This window comes from Schistocerca gregaria, chromosome 1, assembly GCF_023897955.1.
Source record: "Schistocerca gregaria isolate iqSchGreg1 chromosome 1, iqSchGreg1.2, whole genome shotgun sequence".
Classification (NCBI taxonomy): domain Eukaryota; kingdom Metazoa; phylum Arthropoda; class Insecta; order Orthoptera; family Acrididae; genus Schistocerca; species Schistocerca gregaria.
Genome location: NC_064920.1, coordinates 934,731,155 through 934,756,702, shown reverse-complemented (window position 1 = coordinate 934,756,702; position 25,548 = coordinate 934,731,155). Strand labels below are relative to the sequence as shown.

Below are 25,548 nucleotides of genomic sequence, written 5' to 3'. Positions count from 1 at the left end.
ATATATGCAGCAATTTGCGGAAGGGTTACACCTCTGCCACGTAGAAATACATTCCTGGAAATTGAAATAAGAACACCGTGAATTCATTGTCCCAGGAAGGGGAAACTTTATTGACACATTCCTGGGGTCAGATACATCACATGATCACACTGACAGAACCACAGGCACATAGACAAAGGCAACAGAGCATGCTCAATGTCGGCACTAGTACAGTGTATATCCACCTTTCGCAACAATGCAGGCTGCTATTCCCCCATGGAGACGATGGTAGAGATGCTGGATGTAGTCCTGGGGAACGGCTTGCCATGCCATTTCCACCTGGCGCCTCAGTTGGACCAGCGTTCGTGCTGGACGTGCAGACCGTGTGAGACGACGCTTCATCCAGTCCCAAACATGCTCAATGGGGGACAGATCCGGAGATCTTGCTGGCCAAGGTAGTTGACTTACACCTTCTAGAGCACGTTGGGTGGCACGGGATACATGCGGACGTGCATTGTCCTGTTAGAACAGCAAGTTCCCTTGCCGGTCTAGGAATGGTAGAACGATGGGTTCGGTGACGGTTTGGATGTACCGTGCACTATTCAGTGTCCCCTTGACGATCACCAGAGGAGTACGGCCAGTGTAGGAGATCGCTCCCCACACCATGATGCCGGGTGTTGGCCCTGTGTGCCTCGGTCGTATGCAGTCCTGATTGTGGCGCTCACCTGCACGGTGCCAAACACGCATACGACCATCATTGACACCAAGGCAGAAGTGACTCATCGCTGAAGACGACACGTCTTCATTCGTCCCTCGATTCACGCCTGTCGCGACACCACTGGAGGCGGGGTGCACGATGTTGGGGCGTGAGCGGAAGTCGGCCTAACGGTGTGCGGGACCGTAGCCCAGCTTCATGGAGACGGTTGCGAATGGTCCTCGCCGATACCCCAGGAGCAATAGTGTCCCTAATTTGCTGGGAAGTGACGGTGCGGTCCCCTACGGCACTGCGTAGGATCCTACGGTCTTAGCGTGCATCCGTGCGTCGCTGCGGTCTGGTCCCAGGTCGACGGGCACGTGCACCTTCCGCCGACCACTGGCGACAAAATCGATTTACTGTGGAGACCTCACGCCCCACGTGTTGAGCAATTCGGCGGTACGTCCACCCGGCCTCCCGCATGCCCACTAAACGCCCTCGCTCAAAGTCCGTCAACTGCAGATACGGTTCACGTCCACGCTGTCGCGGCATGCTACCAGTGTTAAAGACTGCGATGGAGCTCCGTATGCCACGGCAAACTGGCTGACACTGACGGCGGCGGTGCACAAATGCTGCGCAGCTAGCGCCATTCGACGGCCAACACCGCGGTTCCTGGTGTGTCCGCTGTCCCGTGCGTGTGGTCATTGCTTGTACAGCCCTCTCGCAGTGTCAGGAGCAAGTATGGTGGGTCTGACACACCGGTGTCAATGTGTTCTTTTTTCCATTTCCAGGAGTGTATTTTGGACGAGCTGTAAATAAATTGTTGCCACTATTAAAGTTCCAAACCTCGTATATAGGCGTTGCCGACCGCAGTGCCGTATTCGGCCTGTTTACGTATCTCTGTATTTGAATACGCATGCCTATTCCAGTTCCTTTGGCGCTTCAGTGTACATGGGCTGTATGAAAACCGAACTGAAGAGACCCGAAGCATTTCAGATCTGGTACTACAGAAGAATGTTGGATATTGGGTAGACTGATACGTTAAGAAATGAGGAAGAATATATGGAAAATACTGTGGATGGTGTGCAGGACATGCGAGGACGGCTTAGGATACAGAACGTTTCCCATGCTGCCCGGTGTTTACCAATATCCGTTGCAGGTAAACGCGAGAACTCACTGCATGGAGCAGCAGCTGAGACATGCGCTATATGTAGTAGCAGCAAACGCAAAAAAAGACTTTTTTCTGCTACCGACTCGGTTTCGCCTGATAGGCCTAAATACAAAACACTGCTGTGCAAAACATAAGAATGAAGGTAACATTTGTTCCATTTCTTCACCAGCGCAGTTGACAACTGCTGTATGATCGTTGAGGTGCGTAAATGCTTGCTGCAGTACGTGTGGAACACGTTCTGGGTGGGATGTAAGTCGGGGAAGGGCAGCACACTTCCCTCGCCGAATATGCTTTAGTTCAAAGAGCTCCTCCACTCACACTATTCGATGTTGTCACGCATTGTCATATATAAAACTAAAGACAGGGTCGAATGGAAGATTTGGAGATAAGTACGCGGATGAAATTGCAGCTACATTTAACAGGACTGCTAAGCAGTCAGTAATACACTCCACAGTGACACGGCGACTATGGGTGGCTGTTCTCTTTGCCCAGCGACCCGTACGTTGTGTTTCGTTGACACCTGCACATCGGGTCACCATTTTCTGCGGTGCCAAGAGCACAGACTTGACCAGTGAGAAGTGGGGTCGCGTGCTGGCGAGCAGATTCAATCTGAGTAGTGATGCTGGACGAGAGAGCAGACCACGTAATCCTACCAAGAAACATTCTCGAACATTATGGTTTGATTGTCAAGTCATTATTGTGGGAGGAGGCATAACGTTGCGTGATCGTACTGACCTCCATATCTTCGAATATTGTACACTCACTGCTTAGTGTTATTGTCAAGCTGTACACCTTCGCCATGGGCGTTTTTTCAGGGATTTATTCGCCTCTGACTTCATTTTTGTAGCTGTCAAAGCGTGACCGCACCGATATGAGCAGGTGAGGAGCACTTGGAAGGAGCGGATATCCCTAGAATGGATTGCCATGCCTGTTCCCCCGACTTAAATGTCGTCGATTAGGTATAGGATGCGGTGGAGAGATGGCCTGAAGTATTAATGACCGTCCAATAGCTGTAAACCCTGCTGTTTGAGGAATGGAACGCCCTACTACAAGACTGCTAACCTTACTGGCCAGCAAGGGAGCACGTCGCAGAGTATGCACTGTTTTCCGTGGCAAACACACTACCTAGTAAGCACACTGTCCTATCTTTTGTAATGTCTAATGGAGCTCCATTAATCGAGCAGATCTTTCTATGTGTGGTCCAAGTTTTATCTGGCTGTGTTACTTGACACTGGCAAATCTTGCAGAACTTACTTTCTCCCGTAGGTTTTGCACATTAGTGTAGTTTAGTGGAGCGCTTTGGATCTCGCGAACGTGAGGGTCGTCCGGCGGCCCTCTTGCGGTGGCCTCTGGGGCACATGTGCTGTTTTCGTAGGGCGTTGTAGAAATCGTGGCAGAACAATCAACTCTTATCAACAGAGTTATCTCTTTCCGTATGGAAACTTAAGAGATTACGAACATGCGTTCCGGTGTACAGGCGCGGATTTCAGGTTGAATTTTGGATTGCTCTGGGCGGGAGTTGCCTTAAGGCGGACATGCTCGTGTCCGGTAAGCACATCCATTGCATCAGACGGTGGAGGCAGTAGCTAGGTGAGCAGTTGTGTTTTTGTGAAAGAAAGGAACTTAGCGAGATTTAGGAGAAGTCAAAAATCGATATTTGTTTCCGGTGAGATTTAAAAGTGGTATTCTTCGCGTGACTCTTTCCGTATTGATACTGAATTGTATTCCTACTTTTTTGTTGTGGTCATTATCTCTGGGGGTTACTGGTAGCCGGATGAAGGTGGTGTAGCAGTGAACATATTTCAGACCAGTGGTCGTATCTTCGAATCTTTTTCTGAATGTAATTGGATAGTTATGGAGATTAGATTTATTGCTTTTGGAGTTGCGATAAGTTTAACCCAGTCTAGCCGGTCAAAGCGCGGATGGCCGGGCTTATTTGGAACGACTGGTAATGTCGGAGAGCGGAGAATTAACCCGAGTTGGCTAATAAACGCTCGCGATTAAATCCACGGAGCAGTACGCCCGTTATCTGTCTCGCGCGCTGCACACCACGTAGAGTATATCGATTCTGGCCGCGGCCGCGAGTGTTACTTTGCCCAACGCTACAGAAGCTCCGAGGCATGGACGAAATGAACGCTTCAACAGTTGCAAATGTATCTGAGTTTTTTACCTCTGTAGGCGATAAAAAAAAAGCTATAAAAGCATATAGCTGCCGCATCTTCTTACTGTCACTATCTCCCTCTTCCTCGTTGTCATTATCATTGACTCTTTCTCTCATTATCACTGGCTCTCACCAACTTCCACTTTCTCCTCTTTATTCCTCTTCCACTGGTACTGTCTCCTTCACTCTTTTCCTAGCACTGTCCTGTCACTGTTAATTACATTTCACTACAACTTTGTCCATCTTTTTCTCTTACACTGCAATTGTCTACTTCGCTATTTCTATACCACAATCACTTTCTACCGGTATTTATTATTTTCGTCTCTTTCCCACTGCCCCTGAGTCTCTCTCTCAGCACAAAGAAACAAATTTTTTCGTACGCTGAAATTTTTTGGAAAATTATTCAAGAGACTGAGGAACGTATAATGAGGCAGCTGGTATTCACTTTTTACTTAGTCTTTACACGAGTATATAGCCCTTTTTGTGCGCCAGTAAGAACATTTTTTCACTGGTTCCCTCCTGTTTCCTGCTTCGACAGGTCATGTCTCTCATATGAAGAAAACTATATGTGGCAGTTTTGACAGTTTACTTACATGAAATTGAAATAATGCAAAATTAATTCTACATCTCAGATCGGGTTTCACACGAGCCAAAAATTTTTGTGTGTTTCATTACTACGACATGAGGTTGCGGGAACGTTTCTGTTGATAAAGGGGGCACTTTGCAAAACATTTCTCCTTGCTACGTCCCTTTATAAACTACGCTTTCAGCTCAAACGCGATTTTATGTACTGATAGGATAACTTAGAAGAATCTTTGTACCTATAGAATGATAAAAATAGCAATAAAATTTTCAAGTTTTGTCGAAGTCAGGGTCTTAGGAGTATATCATAAAAACTTCAGCCATTTGCTGTGCGTAGTCATCTTCGAAGCCGCTCCTCGGTTTTGGTACCCAGAAACTATGTTTTTTAAGGTTTATCTCTCTAACAAATATTTTTGAAATACGGAATATGGCATTTCTATACAAATGCCTAGAGAATATACTGTTGGAATTTGAGCAACGTGCTGCCATTAGTTGTTTGGATATCCTATGCTGACGGGTAAAAATGACTAAAAACGCGTTTTTCACGTGTGCGCAGGAACTGCCCATGAACTGACTGGTGCTGCCATAATCCCGCAAGGAGCGCAGTAGACCACATTTAATGCAAAAAGACCCAGTCGATTTGCTTTCGTTGCCTAAGCTGCAGGGAGTGTGCAATATTCAAACCTTTACCTTATACTACAGGATAGTACTCTACGATGATACTTGTGTTGGGTATACATGTGGTCCCTACGCCAAGGGCTATCCAAAACACTTTACGCTAACTTTGTTTCATCCACAGAACTCTTGATATAAGTCCCGGAAAAATCTCTTTACTATGCGCAACGCTTTTGGAACGTATTGGTGGGGCAAGCAGTCACAAGCTTACCGATGGCGATAAAAATAACTTTAAAAGAATGCAACTGCAGAACTACTTACAAGCTACCCTCTTTCACATAACGATCGTGAAAGAAGATAAAAATGTCAATCTTATGTCACTTTCCCGTCATTTGACTTAAAAAAATAACTGCTGTGATCAGTGTATTTCTAAAAAACACATTGCTTTGACTCACGTGACAGTTTTCTATGGAGGTAGACGGAAGGAAAACAGTTGTGTAGTTATATTCTTTTATGTTTGCCTTTATTGCCTATGGAGGTAAAGGGAGAAACGAGACACTTTCACGTACGGAGCACGTTTTCCCAGAGCACTTTTCTCGGGAATTTTTCTGACTCGGACGCTGCCATCTACTGAGAACTCTCGCTAACTTCAGGGTACCAGTTGCGAGGACGTGTTAAGGCGAAGAACACATGTGATTTTGTGCAAGGTGAGTAGATTCTGATACTCAAATATCTAAGCTCCTTGGAAGCTTACGTTTTGGAACAGAAAACAGATAAATACGTGTTCGGTTTACAGGCGATTATTCTCCTATTTAGACAAAATCTACGTAATTCGAAAGCACGAAAGATGCTGCCGCAGTTCCGAAAGTAATTCATATGTGACCATGGGGCACGTATACACAGATCTTTTGTGGCATGTTTACGTATTATTTTTCATTGCCGTGCAAACTGATACTCCAGTCAAGAAAGCTTCAAAACAACAGCAGTTTGAAACTCCAGTCTAACCAATTTTAAGCAACAGGAGGAAACTAGAAATTTGTGGTAAGGTCTTATGGGACAAAACTGCTGAGGTCCTCAAACATACACACCATACTTAATCTAGCTTAAACTAACTTACGCTGAGGACAAAACACACACCCATGCCCGAGGAAGGATTCGAACCTCCGACGGGGAAGCCACGCCAACCGTGACAAGGCGCCTAGGACCGCTCGGTAACCCCGCGTGGCAAAGCCACAGGAGAATAAAAGGTAGGAATTCTAAAAATGCTGTTTGAACCTGATGAATCTCTAACAGAAACAATTAATTCTATTAGAGCAAAGAGTGGTAACGGCAAGACATTGATAAAAACAAGAATAAGGAAAAGTATGGTTGGCCCTACTTGTGATGTCATGATTGGTGTCCTGCCCAACAGCCGGTCATCTCATTCTAACACTCCACGCTCTACTGTCTTCGGCTACCCTCTTCAGGTCTGCGTATTACCTGCTTCTCTTTGTGTCGTCTGTCATCTTGCATGTCTTTCTTCCTCTTAATATCCTTTCACAAACTAATCCTTCCGACACGTCTTGACGAATGTCTCATGCAGTTCGTCTTGCTGTCTCTTATAATTTATAACTTATAACTGATGAAAGTGATGAAAACTACCATCGTATTTACTGCTTCAAACGATACAACTAGTCAAAACTAAATGAAGAACGGGTAGTCTTGCTATTCCGACAGTCATGATAACTAGGCCTTTCAACAACATTCAAACTTCTAATTTTTTTTTTTAAATTGCGAAAAGAAATCCGAGTAAATGTGCTCCGGTCCCCCCTAAAGAACGCAAATACTTTTATAACTGTCACGTGGCTCTTTTTTATTCACTGACGGAAAGAGACCGCAACACGAAAAATTAATTAATGTAGATAAATGAAATTTTGGGGATACATTTGTCTAAGTAACACATTTAAATGATTAACTTTCTGACTTCAGACGTTAATAAAAGCGCGAGATATGCGATTGCAAATGTGAATAGCCGGTACTATAATAATCGATGCAGCAGCCACAATGCTGAACGCTTGCATGCAATCATGCATGCATTGTGTTATACAGGTGCCGGACGTCAGTTTTATGGGATGGAGTTCCGCGCCTATAGCACTTGATCGGTCAACAGAGCGATAGTTAATGCTTTTTGTGGATAACGGTGGAGTTGCCGTCCGATAATGTCTCGTATCTGCTCGATAGGAGACAGATCTGGGACCGAGCAGTCCAAGGCAACATTTCGACACTCTAGATTATGTTGGGTTACAACAACAATAAGTGGTCCAGTATTATCCTCTTGGAAACACCGCCTGGAATTCGGTTCGCCGGCCGAAGTGGCCGTGCGGTTCTAGGCGCTACAGTCTATAACCGCAAGACCACTACCGTCTCAGGTTCGTATCCTGCCTCGGGAATGGATGTGTGTGAAGTCCTTAGGTTAGTTAGGTATAAGTAGTTCTATGTTCTAGGGGACTGATGACCTAAGAAGGTGAGTCCCATAGTGCTCAGAGCCATTTGAACCATTTTTTGAATTCTGTTCATGAATGGCAGCACAACAGGTCGAATCATCAGACTAACGTAGAAATTTACAGCCAAAATGCATAGAATACCGTTAGAGTGCTTCTTTTGTCATACGAAATGGCACCACAGACTACAACTCCAGGTGCAAGTGAAGTGTGTTTACCATACTGGCAGTTGGTTGCTGGCCCTCAATTGACGTCCTTCTGCCCAACAAGGCCATAAGTGGCAATGAAGGACTTCTTGCGACTGTACATTCTCGTGAACAGCGCTGTCAGCATTCATGTACAGTAGCTTTATTCCTGCCAAGTCTCTGTGCAGTATCGCAGAAGAAAATTCAGCCTGTCTTAGTCCTATGAAAGACCTAGTGCGAAGTCAGTGGGGTGCTGATAAAGACGTCTTTGTGACCTTAAAGTGTTTCTTAGCTGTCAGCAATTATGTACAGCAGCTACATTCCTGCCAAGTCTCTCTGTAGTATAGCAGAAGGAAATCCAGGGTCTCATAGCCCTATTACAAGACCTCGGTCAAAGTTAGTGGGGTGCTGATAAAGGCGTCTTTGACACCTTAAAGTGATTCTTCGCTAAATTCAGCTGACCACGTCCAGTATACAAGGTAACTATCTCCCCTCGACCGTTACAGCGTTTGTTAAATGGTGCAAATGGCTCTGAGCACTATGGTCATCAGTCCCCTAGAACTACTTAAACCTAACTAACCTAAGGACATCGCACACATCCATTCCCGAACAGGATTCGAACCTGCGACCGTAACAGTCACGCGGTTCCAGACTGAAGCACCTGGAACCGCTCGGTCACATCGGCCGGCACCTATTTAAAGCAAACCTGAGTCGCATCCCCGAAGTGGCTCTAATAGTGAACATACATCACCTTTCAGATGTAGAAACACGCCTACGAACTTTCGTTTACATCGCACGTCTCCTTTTTAGTATTGTTATTTTTTCCTTCATTGTATTTTGTAAAGGTAAAAACTATTTAGTGCCTTGTCTGCATGCACGCACGTGTGCGTATCCCATTTACTAACTGTAGGTGGCATTGAATTTATTTGAAACGGAGTGGCTACAGGCCACAAGTCGAATGTTGGTTACTGAAACATATGTGGGACTGTTCTAGAAAAATGAGTTCTTGACGTGTTTCATTGAAGTTTGCGTTAATCTGTCTCAGAGAAGACCATCGACAATTTTGTATGGCTTTGCGATGCAACGTGATGTTCTTCCAACAAATACTTGTGTTCTTTCTGTGTAGCTGTTTATGCGTTTCGAAACCTAGTCTGTGCAATACTGAAAATCCACTACAAACCTCGGCTAACACTGAAAATATGAATTCGTGTAGAATCTCCGACATACCACGAACTGTGCGTCGTCCGCCGACTATCAATCGCGTTCAGAGTCCGTTACCCAGTGACGTGCAGCTATAATAATAATAATAATAATAATAATAATAATAATAATAATGAGCGTATGGCATTGGTGGCCGGGAGACCCCTCGCGGGGTGGTTTGGCCGCCGCTCCACAAGTTCTTTAACGCCACTACGGCGACTTGCGAGTGAATGAGGATGAAATGATGATGAAAGACACGCAACACCCAGTCATCTCAAGTCAGAGAAAATCCCTGACCCCACCGGGAATCGAACGCGGAATCCCGAGCGCGGGAAGCGAGAATGATACCGCACCACACACTAGTACCTAACAGACAGTTCAGAAATCGCCTCCACACTCGCCACATACGTAACATTCTGGTGTTATACATGACACGTTTTCAAATGGGACTACCCTTCTGTGCCCTGTGACCAGTCATTCCGTGATGCGGCATGCTCGCTTGCTCACACAGCTAGTGCACCAGAAGAAGTGTTCGGCACCGGCAGGCAGGCAGGCAGGCGGGTGAACGCGGACGTACCAGCAGGATGCTCTCCCAGGGCAGCCAGCGGATGGGCGCCGCTGGCCGGCCGCCGATGTCGCAGTAGTCCCGTTTGTAGAGGTCGCTGCTCATCGCCAGGTCCGCCACCTTCACAGCGTAGCCGGGGCCCAGCAGACAGTTCCTACGGCCACATGCAAAGAGATGAAACTTAACTAATCATTCCTCACCATGCATAAAGCGTGACATCTGCAAACAAGCGTATTTAAAATAAATCAAGCACACAATGACCTTAAGAATGTTGAAAATATAAAGGGTGAAAACGAAGTCTTGCCCTGATTATAAAAATGTATAACAGAATAGCCGTTCCACATTATAAGTTACACTTGATGCCGTTACATAGATTAGTGCAACTATTTTTTTTTTTAAAAAAAAGACCAGTTACCTTCGTAAACCTCAACGTGTGCTCCCTAGGTAGCTCAGAGAATGTCGAGGTGGTGTTCCAGTTCCCGACAGGTGTTTTGTAACATGTGTTCTGTCACAGTATCTACAGCAGCTTGTATCCTAGCCTTCAGTTCATCGACGTCAGCAACTGGTGTGATGAAGACACTGTCCTTGATATAGCCCAGGGAAAAAAACGTCAAGGGGCGTAAAGTCTCGAGTGTGGGGTGGCCAGGCCAGGGTGTTGTACCGTTCCTTCCAGTCCACCGATAAGAACATTACTCGCCTCTCCAGACACTACGCCTCTTGACTATTTTTTCTGGGGCTCTATCAAGGACAGAGTCTTCGTCACAGCAGTTGCTGACGTCGACGAACTGAAGGCTAGGATACAAGCTGCTGTGGGTATTGTGACAAAACACATGTTACGAAACACCTGGCGCGAATGGGAATACCGCATTGACATTCTCCGAGCTACCAAGGGAGCACATGTTGAGGTTTACTAACGTAAATGGTCTTAAAAATCTAGTAACACTGACATGTAACGGCATCAAATGTATATTATTAAGTCAAAAGCTTATTCTGTAATGACTTGTTATAATCAGGGCTCGCCTTGTACATCTTCCGCCATATTCAAATTAATATTTTCAAAACTTGACCTTACTTCCCCTGAGTGAATTCTATCCAGTGCTGTTCCGGTCTCTCTTATTTTTGTACTCTTTTTGAGGTTTCTTACCTCAGCTGTTATTGTAACCTTACTTGTACCACTGGGGCCCATATCACCCATAAGCATAATGGAAAATTATACATCCCTTATTTCCAAAGCTTCTATTTTTAAAATTTATTACTTTCTCCCTATGATTCAATTACACCAAATGATGTTTTGATCACATTAAAATTTGTTCATACTTTTTTAGCACAGAATACCAATGAGGTCAGTGGGACCCCAATTAATTTATCTTTTTTTTACTTGGACGTATAATTCATGAAAATAGAATGGCGGCTTTTTGGAAGTGCAGGCCTCTTCACCGATTTCGATGATGATGTCCTCTCAGGTTATTAGCCGAGGCAAGGCGTCGTTCTGTGGTAAGTTTCGACAAGTTTCCTACACGTCATCTTCGCCTGGGGATTATGAATAGCGAATGTATCGAAATGTTGCCGCAGAACGACGCCTTGCTTTGAATGATAAGCCGAGAATTATGACTGACGTTCAGCAGCTGTAATGTATGTTTTTTTTATTTAGATCATTAAAACACTGTCAGTGTACCCCATGTAAGTTACTTCGTTTCTAAATGATCTCAGTGGTACTCAGTGAAACAAGATAGTCCTTGCAGCACGAATATTAAGAGTGTCTGGGTGGCGATGCAAGGTAGAAGCATTCTATAACGTGAAGTAAGATGTGAAGAACTGTGAGGACAAGCGAAATTTTTGACGTGTTTTACAACGTCACGTAGAATCTACTTGGAAAGGTGTAAATGTAAACATGAAACAGACGCTTTCTTCTATAATAGGTTGCGGCACAGGGAAGTTGATCAACACTAGCATCCAAACTGAACGTTATACATAGAACGGTGTCACGAATAACAATTTCGAAACAGGAGACGTAGTCAGTTGAGAAAAATGCTAATTGAAGTTTCACCAGAAACAACAACAATAACGTGATCTCTTTTACGAAATGAATAGGATATTTCACACTATATTATAGTGTCCTTTATCTAATTAAGTTCAACTTTAGAACTGGTTTCTGGTGTCATAATCGCTATTTCAGTGATATAGGAGTAAAAGTTGTTACAGCGGAATATCTAGCTTACTGTCAAGTGTACAGTTTCTAAAGGAAATTCAATTGTGTCTGCTCGTAGTAATACGGAAATATGCGTATTACTTTGCTATTTTTTACCCTGAGTTGCATCCTTACTCCGTTACACATTTCACCAAAACGGAGCATCTCGGTGATATTGGATGATTGGGGTGCTTACAGGTGAGCTCCTAGACTCCACCGACTGCAAAAACGGAAATTCTCTAGGGCGGTCTCAGGGGAAACGAGATGCAGAAACGGTGTGAGATTCGGCAAGAAATAACGTAGTGTATCGTACTTCGGGGACTACAGCTGCTTCACGATTCCTTACGCAGATTTTCATGTTCAGCCTCTTTCCTTTTGTGTCCGTTCTCATGTTCGGCATTGTTCAACGCAGCGCTGGTCCACATCTATAATAGACGGTTCATGCGCTGGCTGTTAGCCAATTGATTTTTATGAAAGGACTCACGCTGTAAACACCTTTCAAGGTCAAAATCACTCCGCACTCATTTCTGTGACAGACACGTACTAAGGATTGCAAGCAGCCTCGTTCGTTACGTGTCGAGGTAGTGCGTTATGACCTATACAGTCATTACAAAGTTGTGTTACGTATTGCGAAATAAACGACGTGCTACGCGTGACGAGGAAACAGTTTGTGGCATTCTCGTAAAAATTTGTAGGTGTGGAGCTCGTTTGCAGATTTAATTCATACTACACTGTCACTGCCTCTGTTCTCAGACAACGTGGAGATCGCAACATTGTCAGGATCAATGACGGAACCGATAACAGTACTGTGCTGATACCGGCACGGCACAAGTGTTTCGTGCCACACCTTTCTGAACACATTGTTGAACATATGGATCCGCTGCCGACGAGCATCAGGGGTTGCCATGTTGGCGCAACGTCATCGTCAATTACGAATGCAGTGCGCACGAGATAATGGAGAATGGACCGCGGATCAGTGGATCCTAGTCGTTTCCTGTTACATAAGATCGGTGATAAAGTCCTGCTACGCCTTCATCCAGGCTAACGGTTGATCCAAACATCTACCACGCTATGGTACGGACAGTATTATGCTATGGGAGGAATCCACGTGGGCACCCATGAGACCCGTGGTAATAACTGAAGGCACCATAACAGCTGTGGACTACATGAACATTGTTCCGGAACACCTGTATCACTTCGAAGACTGATACCTTCCCCGAAGACTATGGCATCTTCTAGCAGGGTAGCTGTCTGCATTACATAGCCATGACCGTGTTTCAGTGGCTTAAGGAGCATGATAGTTAACTCACGCTGATGTCTTGGCTGTCAAATAAGCTTCATCTGCTGAGCGGAGTGGCCACGCGGGTAAGGGCGCCTCCCCAAAGAGGTTCGAGTCCTCCCTCGGGCATGGATGTGTGTGTGTTGTTCTTAGTTTAAGTTAGTTTAAGTAGTGGGTAAGTGTACGGACCGATGACCTCAGCAGTTTGGTCTCTTAGGGATTCACATACATTTGGAAATTTTTTAAGCTTCATCTAGAGCAGATGGAACAATTAGAGAACATTATCGTTGTAATCATGGACCAATACCTATTAAACTGGTGGTCATAATGTTTGGCGCTCGAGTGTAAGTAGAAACAAAGTTCGTCATCACACGAACAGATTGTGTCGCGAACACTGAGAATAAAAAGCTGTTCCGTGCCGTCGATAATAATAGTTTACGTAGAGAATCGTTGACCAGAAACGAAGTGCAGTATACAGCGAAGGTTGTCGTAAAGTATGATAAATCCGTCGCGAATGTAATCAAAATCGAGCAACGTAAACATGCAAGGTAGGACTCAGAATAATCAAATGGCGTGTATACAAAGGCTTCACCGACTAGATTAGAGTGGATGACAAGCGCTGCTAGCCGGGATATTTGCCGACGGTTTTGCGTCAGTGGACACGCCTACCTCACATGCCGGCCATGCCCTCGACAAGACCGTGCGTACACCCGTTTGTTACTCAGTCCATATCTGCGCAAGTACCCGAGCTAGGGAAAGGAAGGCAACAGCCACGGAAATGTAATTTGTTTGCGACTTTGATGTCAATCATCACATTAGTAAATATATTAAATCGAGACCGAAGAATTTCTATGATCCAGAAACATAGTAAGTTTATACTTCAATACATATACAAGTTGGTTGTTCACTAAAGAACTATTCTTGTATTAAACTAAGTAAGATTTCATAAATCCTAGGGTTTGAATTTCAACGATGTGTGTCCGGAGTATGTTCGTAGCTCGAAGGGAAAACAGTTGTCTGTGACGTGGTAAGAGAAAAACCATCAATTAATAACAATTAATAAATTAAAACTGTGCAAAAAGCCCCAAAAACCTTGGATTTCAATCACCTCTCCTCCATCATTACACTGAAACCACCCTTAAATTTATAATACGTGCTACAAAAACAGTGAGCTTTCCTTGAAGGAAATATTAAATACGGTTTCAAGCTATTAAATCATGAGACCGTCGCAGTAACTTTAACACTTTACTGCCCAAATATCAGTAACTGTATGAAGGGAATCAAAAATTATTATGAAGATGTTAATAAATGTGCCGATAAGATTATTCTACGGGGATACCAGTATAATGAAGACGACAAAGAAGGGAAAATACATTACGCTGTAATACCCAGAAGAAAATTACTTTCAGCCATATTTGGAAATAAGCAACATCTACACACAAGACTCTGAGGAATGTTTACCTGGCCGCCAGGTCCTTGTGAACGAGGTTTCTCGATTCGAGGTACTTCATCCCCGCGGCTACCTGCGTCGCCATGTACATGAGGCACCCATAACTGGAAGAGACATCACAATCATCACAGTTTCTATAAAAAAAATATTCTAAGCTGATACAGATCAGAAATACATGTTACCACAGTGTCAAAAGATTTTCAAGTGGCACCAAACGCTCATTAAATCTGGAAAAGATATTTAGTGATAAACAATATTTAAGACGGGACATGGAGTGAAAGGAACATTGGTTATGTAATTCGCGTGGATCTATGTCAGCATAATTTAAATAGCAATGACAGTATTTCGAGACATAAGATAGTGTACCTCATTTAGAGAAATGCACTGTGTCGTTCACAACTGTAGCCAAGACTGTCAAAAATATTCAGTTCCGTAATTTACATATCCATCTGGATAATACGTAATAGGTCCCACCTACCTTATTCATATGATACAAATGCCAGTTGGTTAACACCATCAGCAGTTAAAACTCATATTATATTATACTTTCACATATTTCACACGTCCGTCGCTGTGATTCCTATCTTTTCTACGCTGCAGTCACTTTTAGTTTTATTGCCAGTAACAGATAAATTATCACATACTCTCTTATGACCATTCTATTTTAACGGTTTATTGACAAAGTTGATAAGTTTCCTGAATGTTAGAATTACTTTCAGTGTTTGGCGAAGATTTCATGCACGGAGCTTACAGGAAACACTCAGATATCTTTCTCAATCAAATAAATGATAGTTGACCCAAGGCATAATACTGATCTATATGTCCTTACTCACCTGCCTGTGAAGGAACTACTTGCTGTGTTCCATCTGTCACACGACCAAGGTATGCTTACAGTAGTGCTCATTAATTTGGTAGAATCTTCAGGCCAAGATCATTTGAACGATGTGTTAAAAAGTCAGCTTGTTCTGGTAACCGGCAAGAATAGTTACTAAGTTGTCGCTTCTAATCCTTGTGCCTCCTAAGCTTTACCCTATTGTATGCTATAAAGCGTAGATCCCCTTGAATAACTGAATAGTAAATAAAAAAATTTCTAGTGAATACAGACAGTTTGGTGAATATTGTGAAAAATTATCGAATTCCTATAAAAATTGTTGTTGGGTAAGTATTTTTAAGCATTCTTGCTGAAACAGCTCTTGTCAATGACGTCACAAATATTTAATAAAAGAGGTGACACAGACAGAGTGAAGGGAGCGGGGGCCTTTGGCAAATGGAGAGGCAGAAGTGAATTTCCATACGCGTTCCTATTAAACGTTAACTTCATCTATGTTACAACAAACTTGGCATGACCATCTGCAAGGCATTTATATCAGATTTAATCGAATCTAATCGTGTACATCAGAGTGTCGAGTTGTAAGAAACAGTCAAGAGTCCAAAACTCAAAATCTTAATGAGCCACGTCCAGGCTCCTATTACTAAATTGCGAGACACTGCTACTCCGTCACGCGTGACTGATTCCTCCTCATCGCGAGGGGCACGCGTATGAGGAGATGTGAACTCATAGCCAAGCTCGCGTGCGCCAGATGCCGAGGGTCCGTATTGGTCTCATTAGGTTGTACTTCGGATGGACGGCAGCAAGAGTTTATGCCAGATGTGGGAAAGGTTGTTTTCCTCGGTTGCAAGTCGCGTAAGTGACGCAGTGTTGCATTTAGCTGTAACCTTTCCCTGAGTGTTGTGCGTGGCCTACCGATGGACGTTTACCGCTGAGAGAGTCTCAAACCTTTCACTTCAAGTTATGGAGACATGCACGTGGTTGCTCGACGTGCCGTCCAGCTATCGGAGAAGTGCACTTATACGAATTTCACCAACACGCTGGAATCCTTTCGGATCCCGTGAGCTTCAATTTTATTCAAGTTGAACAAGTTGTGGGCGTTTCGCAAAAGACCCGTTCTCTTCAAATACACCTGGCCGGGCTTTCGAGGGGTTAAAAATAAAATTAAGTGTATATTGTTGTCATGGTGAAAAGGTGTTCCCATAACCCCATGTGTCGCTTTGCCAGTCACGTTCATATTCTGGGAGTAACGTCGCTAGAGGCCATTAACATATTATATTCGATAACTAATATGCTGAGAGTAACTTTGTAATTTTATGTAATCTTTGCTAAGGTGTATATTTGGGGTGAGTATTAGTTTCACTTCTACATCTACATGCCTTCTTTGTGATCCACACTGAATTATCTGTCACAGGGTTAATCGAATCACTTTCAAGCTATTTATCTATCGTTCACTCTCGAGCAGCGAGCAGGAAAAAAGGCATTAAATCTATCCGTGCGAGTTTTTGTTTCTGTCATCTTATTACGATGATTTCTTCCTCTGTAGGTGGGCGCCAAAAAAAGGAAGGAGAAAGTTGGTGACTGAAATTTCGTTAAAAGATCCTGCAACGAAAACCGTCATTATTTTAAGGACTGCCACTGCAATTCATGATACAGTATTCGTGACACTTTCTCATCCATTTCGTGATAATACCAGATGAGCTGCACACCTCTGAATTTTTTTCTTTGTCCTCCCTTTGGCCTTTCGAAGCGGATCTCACACTACGCAGCAGTACTCCAGAAGAGGATGTGCAGGAGTAGTGTACGTAGTCTCTAGTAAACCTTTTGGAACTATTGTTTTGGATGACGTGAATCACTTTTATAGTTACCTTTTAATATACAGAGTAGTATATATATATATATATATATCCAGTTGTGTGTTAAATGTAGTTCACAAAGATCATATTACGTGATGCTGACCTCTAGGCAGCGATATACCACATGTGAGCATCTATACAACGTTTTAAATGTTTCATGTGATGCAATTTTATAATTTCATAACGTGCTAGCTGCTGATAATGACCTCAAATTCTATCTTGTCGTAAATAAAGACTAACTTATATCCGCAATATTGTCTAGGCAGCTAGTTACAGTGTCACAAAGTTGACCAAGAACAAAATTAATTTTTTTTCCGTTTTGTCACTTCTTGTGTGATGACAGTGAAAAACTTGTTCACATGAATAAAACTTCACAAGAGGGCAGTACAACATTGTAATTAGGGATATTCCAACAGATTATTAAGGCAAAACAGTCCATCATATGCAGTTAGAATGTTAATACAAGTCTCGAACCTAAGATAAATGAGATTTGTTACGAAAGTAAGCAATTACAACAAGAAAATTGGTCAATGTATGCAAGGAAGAGTCCCAAGTAAGTGTTATAATACTTCGTATCCCGATGTTTGGAACAAAAAGTTTCCACTTGAATATTGTCAAACTTTCTCCAAAGTCAGGTATGACTCAAGGGTACGGCTTACTAGATTTTTTACCTGGCTCAACGACAGGTATCCAGTTGTAACACTGACAGCTGAAGAACGCTGCCGAGTTCCGAGCACCTAGGGCAATTGATTGTGTGCTTAAAGACATCACTGTGATCAGCGCCCTTTTTCTGGTACAGGAACCATCAGGTAAATCTAGACCACGGTGAATTACCGAGAGCTGAAGAAAAACGTAGTCCTTCGTTCGATACCATTACCTGTTCTGCATGTATGCTTTCATTAGTTTTCTAGTGCTTAGGCTTGTACCACACTATACCTCAATCGCGTGTGCCTCACTATCAAATTCCGTTGGTTTCTTGGCGTTCTGACTTTTACCCCATTGCATCTCCAACCAAATTCCATTGCGTGAGAGTTTAATCCTATTACGGCTTTTGCCGCGGTTTGTAATATTTTTGAATTCAGTCTTGTTAATTTCAGCTTCGCTACGAGTACTGCAGGCTTCTCTCAGCTGCTATATTTGTCATTTTTAGCTATTATATTTAAGTATAAAACAATTACGTAGATGATTTAGTCATTTTTAGTAGTAAAATGGATGAAGATGTTCAGTATACGAGGGATATCTTGATTCGACTGAGGAAGGCAGTTATAACCGTTAAGCCCGATAAGATCGAAATTGGTTTCCCATATACATTGTTTTTTGGGAGATGTTGCGTCACAAGAGGAGATCAGAGTGGATACAGTTCGCACTCAGGCTTTAAGAGAGTATCCGCATCCTATCAGTTCTAAGGACGTAGCAAAGTTTATAGGCATGGTAAGCTTTTCAGAAATTTCATCCCAGTGTTTTACGAGAAAGCCATTCCCTTGAAGAAATAACGGAAAAAAGGTACTTAAGTCCAAGTGTAGAGATTTGAATGAAGCGGATTTTGAACGTCTGAAGGACAGCCTAGCCTGTGAACCCTTGTTGGCAGTTTCATATTTCGATACGTCGTTCAGTTTTCATACTGGTGTCTGATTGTCTGATGTAGCAGCTTTCCTCTTTCAACTCTCATTGATTACCTACTCTGGAGAAAAGGTATTCTGATGAGTTGGAAGCTATGCCTTCTTTATTTGGGTTTGGTAAGTTCCGCTTCTGTTTGGTGCATAGGCTGTTCTAAGTTAAAACTGATAAGCGGGTCTTCAGCTGGTGTTGGCACGACAAAGGCATAATGAGGGAATAGTGAAATTGGCTACCGAAATATACAGGTTTCATTTCGAAGTAAGACTTGTGAGAAATACTGATTACGTGATTACTGATGGTTCAAGTACAATGTTTTAGAACGATTTTGAGGAAGACGAAGCGGTGAGGCAAGGGGATCAAATTACTGACGCCCCGTTTATGAAGCCGATCTTAGGGATTTTAAGCTCTGTTTAAAAGAGTGTACATGTACCAGGAAGAGGATGAGACGTCAACAGGCCTAACGTTTCCTGCCCCACAGTAGGAAGACTGTCAAGGATGGTTACTCAGCGTCGAAGGATCGTTGGGTGCAGTTGCCAATGTACATCTACACCTACACCTACATCGATACCCTGCAAATCACATTTAAGTGCCTGGCAGAGGGTTCACCGAACCATGGGAAATTCAGTGCACTGAGACAAAGTGTGGGAAAATGAAGGACACTGCCGATCAGGGGCTGTCTGGAGGTCAGTCACTCACTTTGGAGCTCCTTAGGATTCTACCTGTTGGAGGATTTAGAAGTCAGCTAAAGATGGAATCCATGTTCTGAAACTCTAACTTATGGAATCCATGCTGTGACTCTCTGATTTGTAAATGATTGAAATTACTTCTGACGTGACTTGAGTGTTGCACAGGAGATACTTTCTCGAAACCCTGACGCATCATGCTATGTGATCTTCAAGCTCTTTCTCTTACAGCATTCTGATTTCGGCTTGTGAAGTTCAGTTCTCTAATCTCCGTCCTGTGCGGTCTGTTTACTGTTGTTGAGTTGGCCTAGTACCGCTGCGACCGTCACTGCAGGAGCAGTTCCTTTTATATACCGGGGGATCAAAAAGTCAGTATAAATATGAAAACTGAATAAATCACGGAATAATGTAGATAGAGAGGTTCAAATTGACAAACATGCTCGGAGTGACAAGGAGTATTATTAGAACCAAAAAAATACAAACGTTCAAAAAATGTCCGACAGGTGGCGCTTCATCTGATCAGAATAGCAATAATTAGCATAACAAAGTAAGACAAAGCAAAGATGATGTTCTCTACAGGAAATGCTCAATATGTCCACCATCATTCCTCAACAATAGCTGTAGTCGAGGAATAATGTTGTGAACAGCACTTTAAAGCATGTCCAGAGTTATGGTGAGGCATTGGCGTAGGATGTTGTCTTTCAGCATCGTTAGAGTTGTCGGTCGATCACGATACACTTGCGACTTCAGGTAACTCCAAAGCCAATAATCGCACGGACTGAGGTCTGGGGACCTGGGAGGCCAAGCATAACGAAAGTGGCGGCTGAGCACACGATCAGCACCAAACGACGCGCCCAAGAGGTCTTTCACGCGTCTAGCAATATGGGGTGTCTTCTTTAGTTCTATTAAAACCCCATGTCATTCCAAGCATGTGAGTCAATCTTTACCTCTCTATCTACATTATTCCCTGGTTTATTAAGTTTTCAAATTTAAACTGACTTTTTGATCACCCGGTACGTTATCGCCCGTATTGTCACACTTACGGTACTGATGGTTTGGAAATGGAAACGTGTCTCCGAAACTAGTCACTATCAAGAAATAAAAGATACTTCCCAACGCAACTTATGACGGAGCTACATCCATTTATTTGAATTATAGAACAGGTTGCTGACCTATTTTTCAACTGCAGCGTGTTGCATTTTCGTCTATAGATTTCAATATTTACACTAAATCTCGCTTCGGAAGTTCAACGTATATTGATATCTGTTGATGGCAGATGCCGAAACGCTGTAATAAATGAAGATATTTTTTACTCACAAAGTGCTCATGATTTTCGCTGACTTATGCTGGTAATTTATTGCCACCAATTGTTCTTCCGTCACATTATACTAGACTGGAATAGGAATGGGGAGGAGAGGCAGTGGTATGCAAAGTACCATTCTCAACACATCATAAGGTGGCTTACGGAGTGCAGAGGCGTGATAAGGATCCAGTAAATATCAAAACGTCGCTTGCTTCATGGACACCGTGGTGGAGCAGAACGCCGTTCCTCACCTGAGCGGCGGCCTGGTGGCGGCGTGGTACTGGAGGTAGAGCGCGAGATCGCCCAGCTCCGGGTACTGCACGACGGCCCAGCAGGCGGGCTGGTCGGGCGACACGCAGACGCCGAGCACGCGCGCTACGTGGGTGTCGCTGAGCGCCGCCAGCAGCCGCAGCTCGCGCAGCGCGTCGCCGCTAGAGGCGCCGGGAGCGCCGCCGCCGCCGCTGCCGTCGGCGCGCAGCGTCCGCACCGCCACCGTGCGCCCGCAGTCCGGCACCACCTCCTGCAGGCCCTCCGTCTCGCACAGGAACACCTGCGCCGAGCGCTCGTTACTTACCAATCGCGTCGCGTCGGAAACTGTGTGACAGAGCATTATGCAGTTAATAAGCACTTGGGACGATACACTGGTAGCCGAAAGGTATTACGGCCTTTAACCTTGAAAATGGTTTCACTTCGGTGGGAAAGAGTGTGCAAATTTCTTTTGGTGGACTGCATCTATCTGAAGACACTCACAGATGCTTATCAAGCTCAGGGCTAGCAAAACGCAGAAACGTTGACGGCTGAGTTTCACGAGCTGTTCAAAACTGTCTCAGACATTATGACTGAGAATGAAATCGGGTGATTTACAAGACTTGTCGAGGTGTCTGAGTGCTGGTCCAGTCAGTGCTTGTGCAGTCTTCTGATCATGGTTGTCGACACTTACCGTGAAGACGTAGAAGAAAAGGCAATATTTTTTCCTCGAGAATGTTGAAATATAGTCCTCATTCATTTTGAATAAATTCTGCGAGGTAAACTTCTCGTTGCGCCGTCAGTGTTCAAATATGGTTCAAATGGCTCAGAGCACTATGGGACCTAACATCTGACGTCATCAGTCCCCTAGAACTTAGAACTACTTAAACCTAACTAAGCTAAGGATATCACACAAATCCATGCCCGAGGCAGGATTCGAACCTGCGACCGCAGCAGTCGCGCGATTCTGGACTGAAGCGCCCAGAACTGCTCGGCCACAGAGACCGGCCGCCGTCAGTGTATCCGACGCCACAAACCTCCGGTCTTCTGCTGTTCACTTTCAGTATTGTTTGGTCGATGGAAGATGTGTAATTTCCTGTTCTGCTGTGAGTAATGGCCTTTTCTACGCTAGCAGAATCGACAGATCCAATGGGGATTGTAGCTGCTTTTGCAGCAGTCAGTTGCAAATTGGCAAGAGGGACTTTGCTTCATCGACAGCAGCAATTCCTGTCTACTTCGAAAGTAATTGTCACTGACAACGACGGCGTCTCGAGTCCCTGTTGTTTAGATTCTTCTTAGGACCAATGTTCTTACGCCATGATACACGTCTGTGAATGGTACAGCAAGTCCCTATGGACAAGTCTGACAGTCCGCGGTGATATCACATCGGGCGATTTCCTTAATAGTGATCTGGGGTAATTCTAAAGACGATAGCTGCTTGCCAGTGTATCACATCTCTATGCTGTACCTTTCATTCTGGGCTGATTCCATACCAACGACTGGCACATAGACATTACTTCATTCTCATGGATTACGTGATTATGTAATCGGTTGACATTCACGTGGTCTCCTCGAACCAGGTCTACCACATCTTCAGCACTCCAAGGCGATTAGTGCGCACTTTTATGGGGTTTTTCCGGTGAATTTGTAATGATTTATTAATAAAGGAAATTATATCTGATGAGTTCACAATCATTCTGCAGTCACGAGAGTAGTGCTGTCCAGATTGTTTGATTTATTTTATTTTATTTTATTTATCACATTATTATTATGTTTCAGGAATTACTAATACCACCCTTCAGATCATCGAAGTTAGGCTACGTTGGGCTGGGCCAGCACTTGGATGGGTGACCATTCGGTCTACCGAGCGCTGTTGGCAAGTGGGGTACACTCAGCCATTGTGAGGCCAACTAAGGACCCTCTTGATTGAGAAGTAGAGGCACCGGTCTCGGGAACTGCCATACGGCCGGTAGTGTGGTGTGCTGACCACATGCTCCTCCATATCCGCAACCGTTGACGCCAGTGGGCTGCGGATGATACGGCGGCCGGTCGGTACCGATGGGAATTCATGGGTTGTTCGGGCGGACTTAAGTTTTTGGTTTTGTTGTCAAGAGTGGTCCTGCAGCTAAAAACAGATAATTGAAGGCATACGTAATCTAAACGCGAATGCCTGAGTATTACTTCAGCTGGAGACGGCAGCCGGTGTCAGATTTATTTCCTTGAAAAATAATCCCACATATATGTACAATAATTAGGGGACGAGTACTCTGCTGATGAGAGGAACCCATGGTCTCGACCGCTTTTTTTTTTCATTTCCTACCAGCAGGTACAATATTACCCCAAATCATCATACCGCTAGCGTTCTTTGTTCACATTTCAGAGTCCAGTATCTATGTTCCGCAGGACAAGAAAATATCATTGCAGCATAACTGTTGTTAGCTGACATTATAGTATGGGTTGATTCTTTCTGTTTTCTATGTGTGGGTGGTGATATGGCTCTTCGCATAATGCCGTGTACTGCGAAGCGTTCGCGAGTTACACTCCTGGAAATGGAAAAAAGAACACATTGACACCGGTGTGTCAGACCCACCACACTTGCTACGGACACTGCGAGAGGGCTGTACAAGCAATGATCACACGCACGGCACAGCGGACACACCAGGAACCGGGGTGTTGGCCGTCGAATGGCGCTAGCTGCGCAGCATTTGTGCACCGCCAGCGTCAGTGTCAGCCAGTTTGCCGTGGCATACGGAGCTCCATCGCTGACTTTAACACTGGTAGCATGCCGCGACAGCGTGGACGTGAACCGTATGTGCAGTTGACGGACTTTGAGCGAAAGCGTATAGTGGGCATGCGGGAGGCCGGGTGGACGTACCGCCCAATTGCTCAACACGTGGGGCGTGAGGTCTCCACAGTACATCGATGTTGTCACCAGTGGTCGGCGGAAGGTGCACGTGCCCGTCGACCCGGGACCGGACCACAGCGACGCACGGATGCACGCCAAGACCGTAGGATCCTACGCACTGCCGTAGGGGACCGCACCGCCACTTCCCAGCAAATTAGGGACACTGTTGCTCCTGGGGTATCGGCGAGGACCATTCGCAACCGTCTCCATGAAGCTGTGCGACGGTCCCGCACACCGTTAGGCCGTCTTCCGCCCACGCCCCAACATCGTGCAGCCCGCCTCCAGTGGTGTCGCGACAGGCGTGAATGGAGGGACGAATGGAGACGTGTCGTCTTCAGCGATGAGAGTCCCTTCTGCCTTGGTGCCAATGATGGTCGTATGCGTGTTTGGCGCCGTGCAGGTGAGCGCCACAATCAGGACTGCATACGACCGAGGCACACAGGGCCAACACCCGGCATCATGGTGTGGGGAGCGATCTCCTACACTGGCCGTACACCTCTGGTAATCGTCGAGGGGACACTGAATAGTGCACGGTACATCCAAAACCGTTATCGAACCCATCGTTCTACCATTCCTAGACCGGCAAGGGAACTTGCTGTTCCATCAGGACAATGCACATCCGCATGTATCCCGTGCCACCCAACGTGCTCACGAACGCTGGTCCAAGTGATGCGCCAGGTGGAAATGGCATGGCAAGCCGTTCCACAGGACTACATCCAGCATCTCCACGATCGTCTCCATGGGAGAATAGCAGCCTGCATTGCTGCGAAAGGTGGATATACACTGTACTAGTGCCGACATTGTGCATGCTCTGTTGCCTGTGTCTATGAGCCTGTGGTTCTGTCAGTGTTATCATGTGATGTATCTGACCCCAGGAATGTGTCAATAAAGTGTCCCCTTCCTGGGACAATGAATTCACGGTGTTCTTATTTCAATTTCCAGGAGTGTATCTGCGGTAGCACAGCTCATTTCACAACGTGTCAGTCCTAAGAAGAACTGTACAAGACGGCACAGCAATGGCCAAGCGTCGCGATCAGAGCCTGAGCTTCCTTTCCTTCCTACGAAATCCTACGTGCCTACGTGAAATTAGAATGACACAAAAAGCCCTCACACAAATTAGTTTTTCATCCCCCCCCCCCCCCCCCCCCCCGCTACCAAATCACTCACACAAAAAAACAGTGATGTGGCAAATTACTTTCCCTGTGCCTCCTTAGTTCGAGCCATTGGGTGTATGCGACGGTACGGTACCGTCAAACGGCAAGATTATGAAATCAGTTATTAATTTAAATTGCATAGTTACCGCTCCGCTACGCCCAAGCTGGTGTATTATAGCTACCTATGGCTTAGCCGTGGTCAGGTGTGGGAAATAATCTGTAATTGCAGGCAATACTCTTCAGTGGTGGGTAAATGTTATCGCTTGACACGAGCACGATTGCACTAGTTTCGGCGGGAGTTATGTCAATGCACTACATTAGCCGGAACTGTTAGGCCGCTTTGTTAACGAGTTCTTAAAATGATTACATGCGCCGCGGTCGATTATTGTAAAAGTTTTAGTGAGAA

The 25,548-nt window shown here is 44.7% G+C and overlaps 1 protein-coding gene across 1 annotated transcript in view; it reads right to left on the bottom strand.

Moving 5' to 3' along the window:
* The window catches only part of LOC126275296 (discoidin domain-containing receptor tyrosine kinase B-like), a 438,705-nt gene that overhangs the window by 10,313 nt on the left and 402,844 nt on the right, over window positions 1-25,548 (bottom strand). Inside the window, exons 14-16 of the mRNA XM_049977184.1 lie at window positions 21,089-21,387; window positions 14,561-14,653; window positions 9,645-9,786 (exon numbers count right to left, since the gene is read on the bottom strand). Coding sequence (XP_049833141.1) covers window positions 9,645-9,786; window positions 14,561-14,653; window positions 21,089-21,387 — 534 coding nt within the window. The remainder of the gene's footprint in view (window positions 1-9,644; window positions 9,787-14,560; window positions 14,654-21,088; window positions 21,388-25,548) is intronic.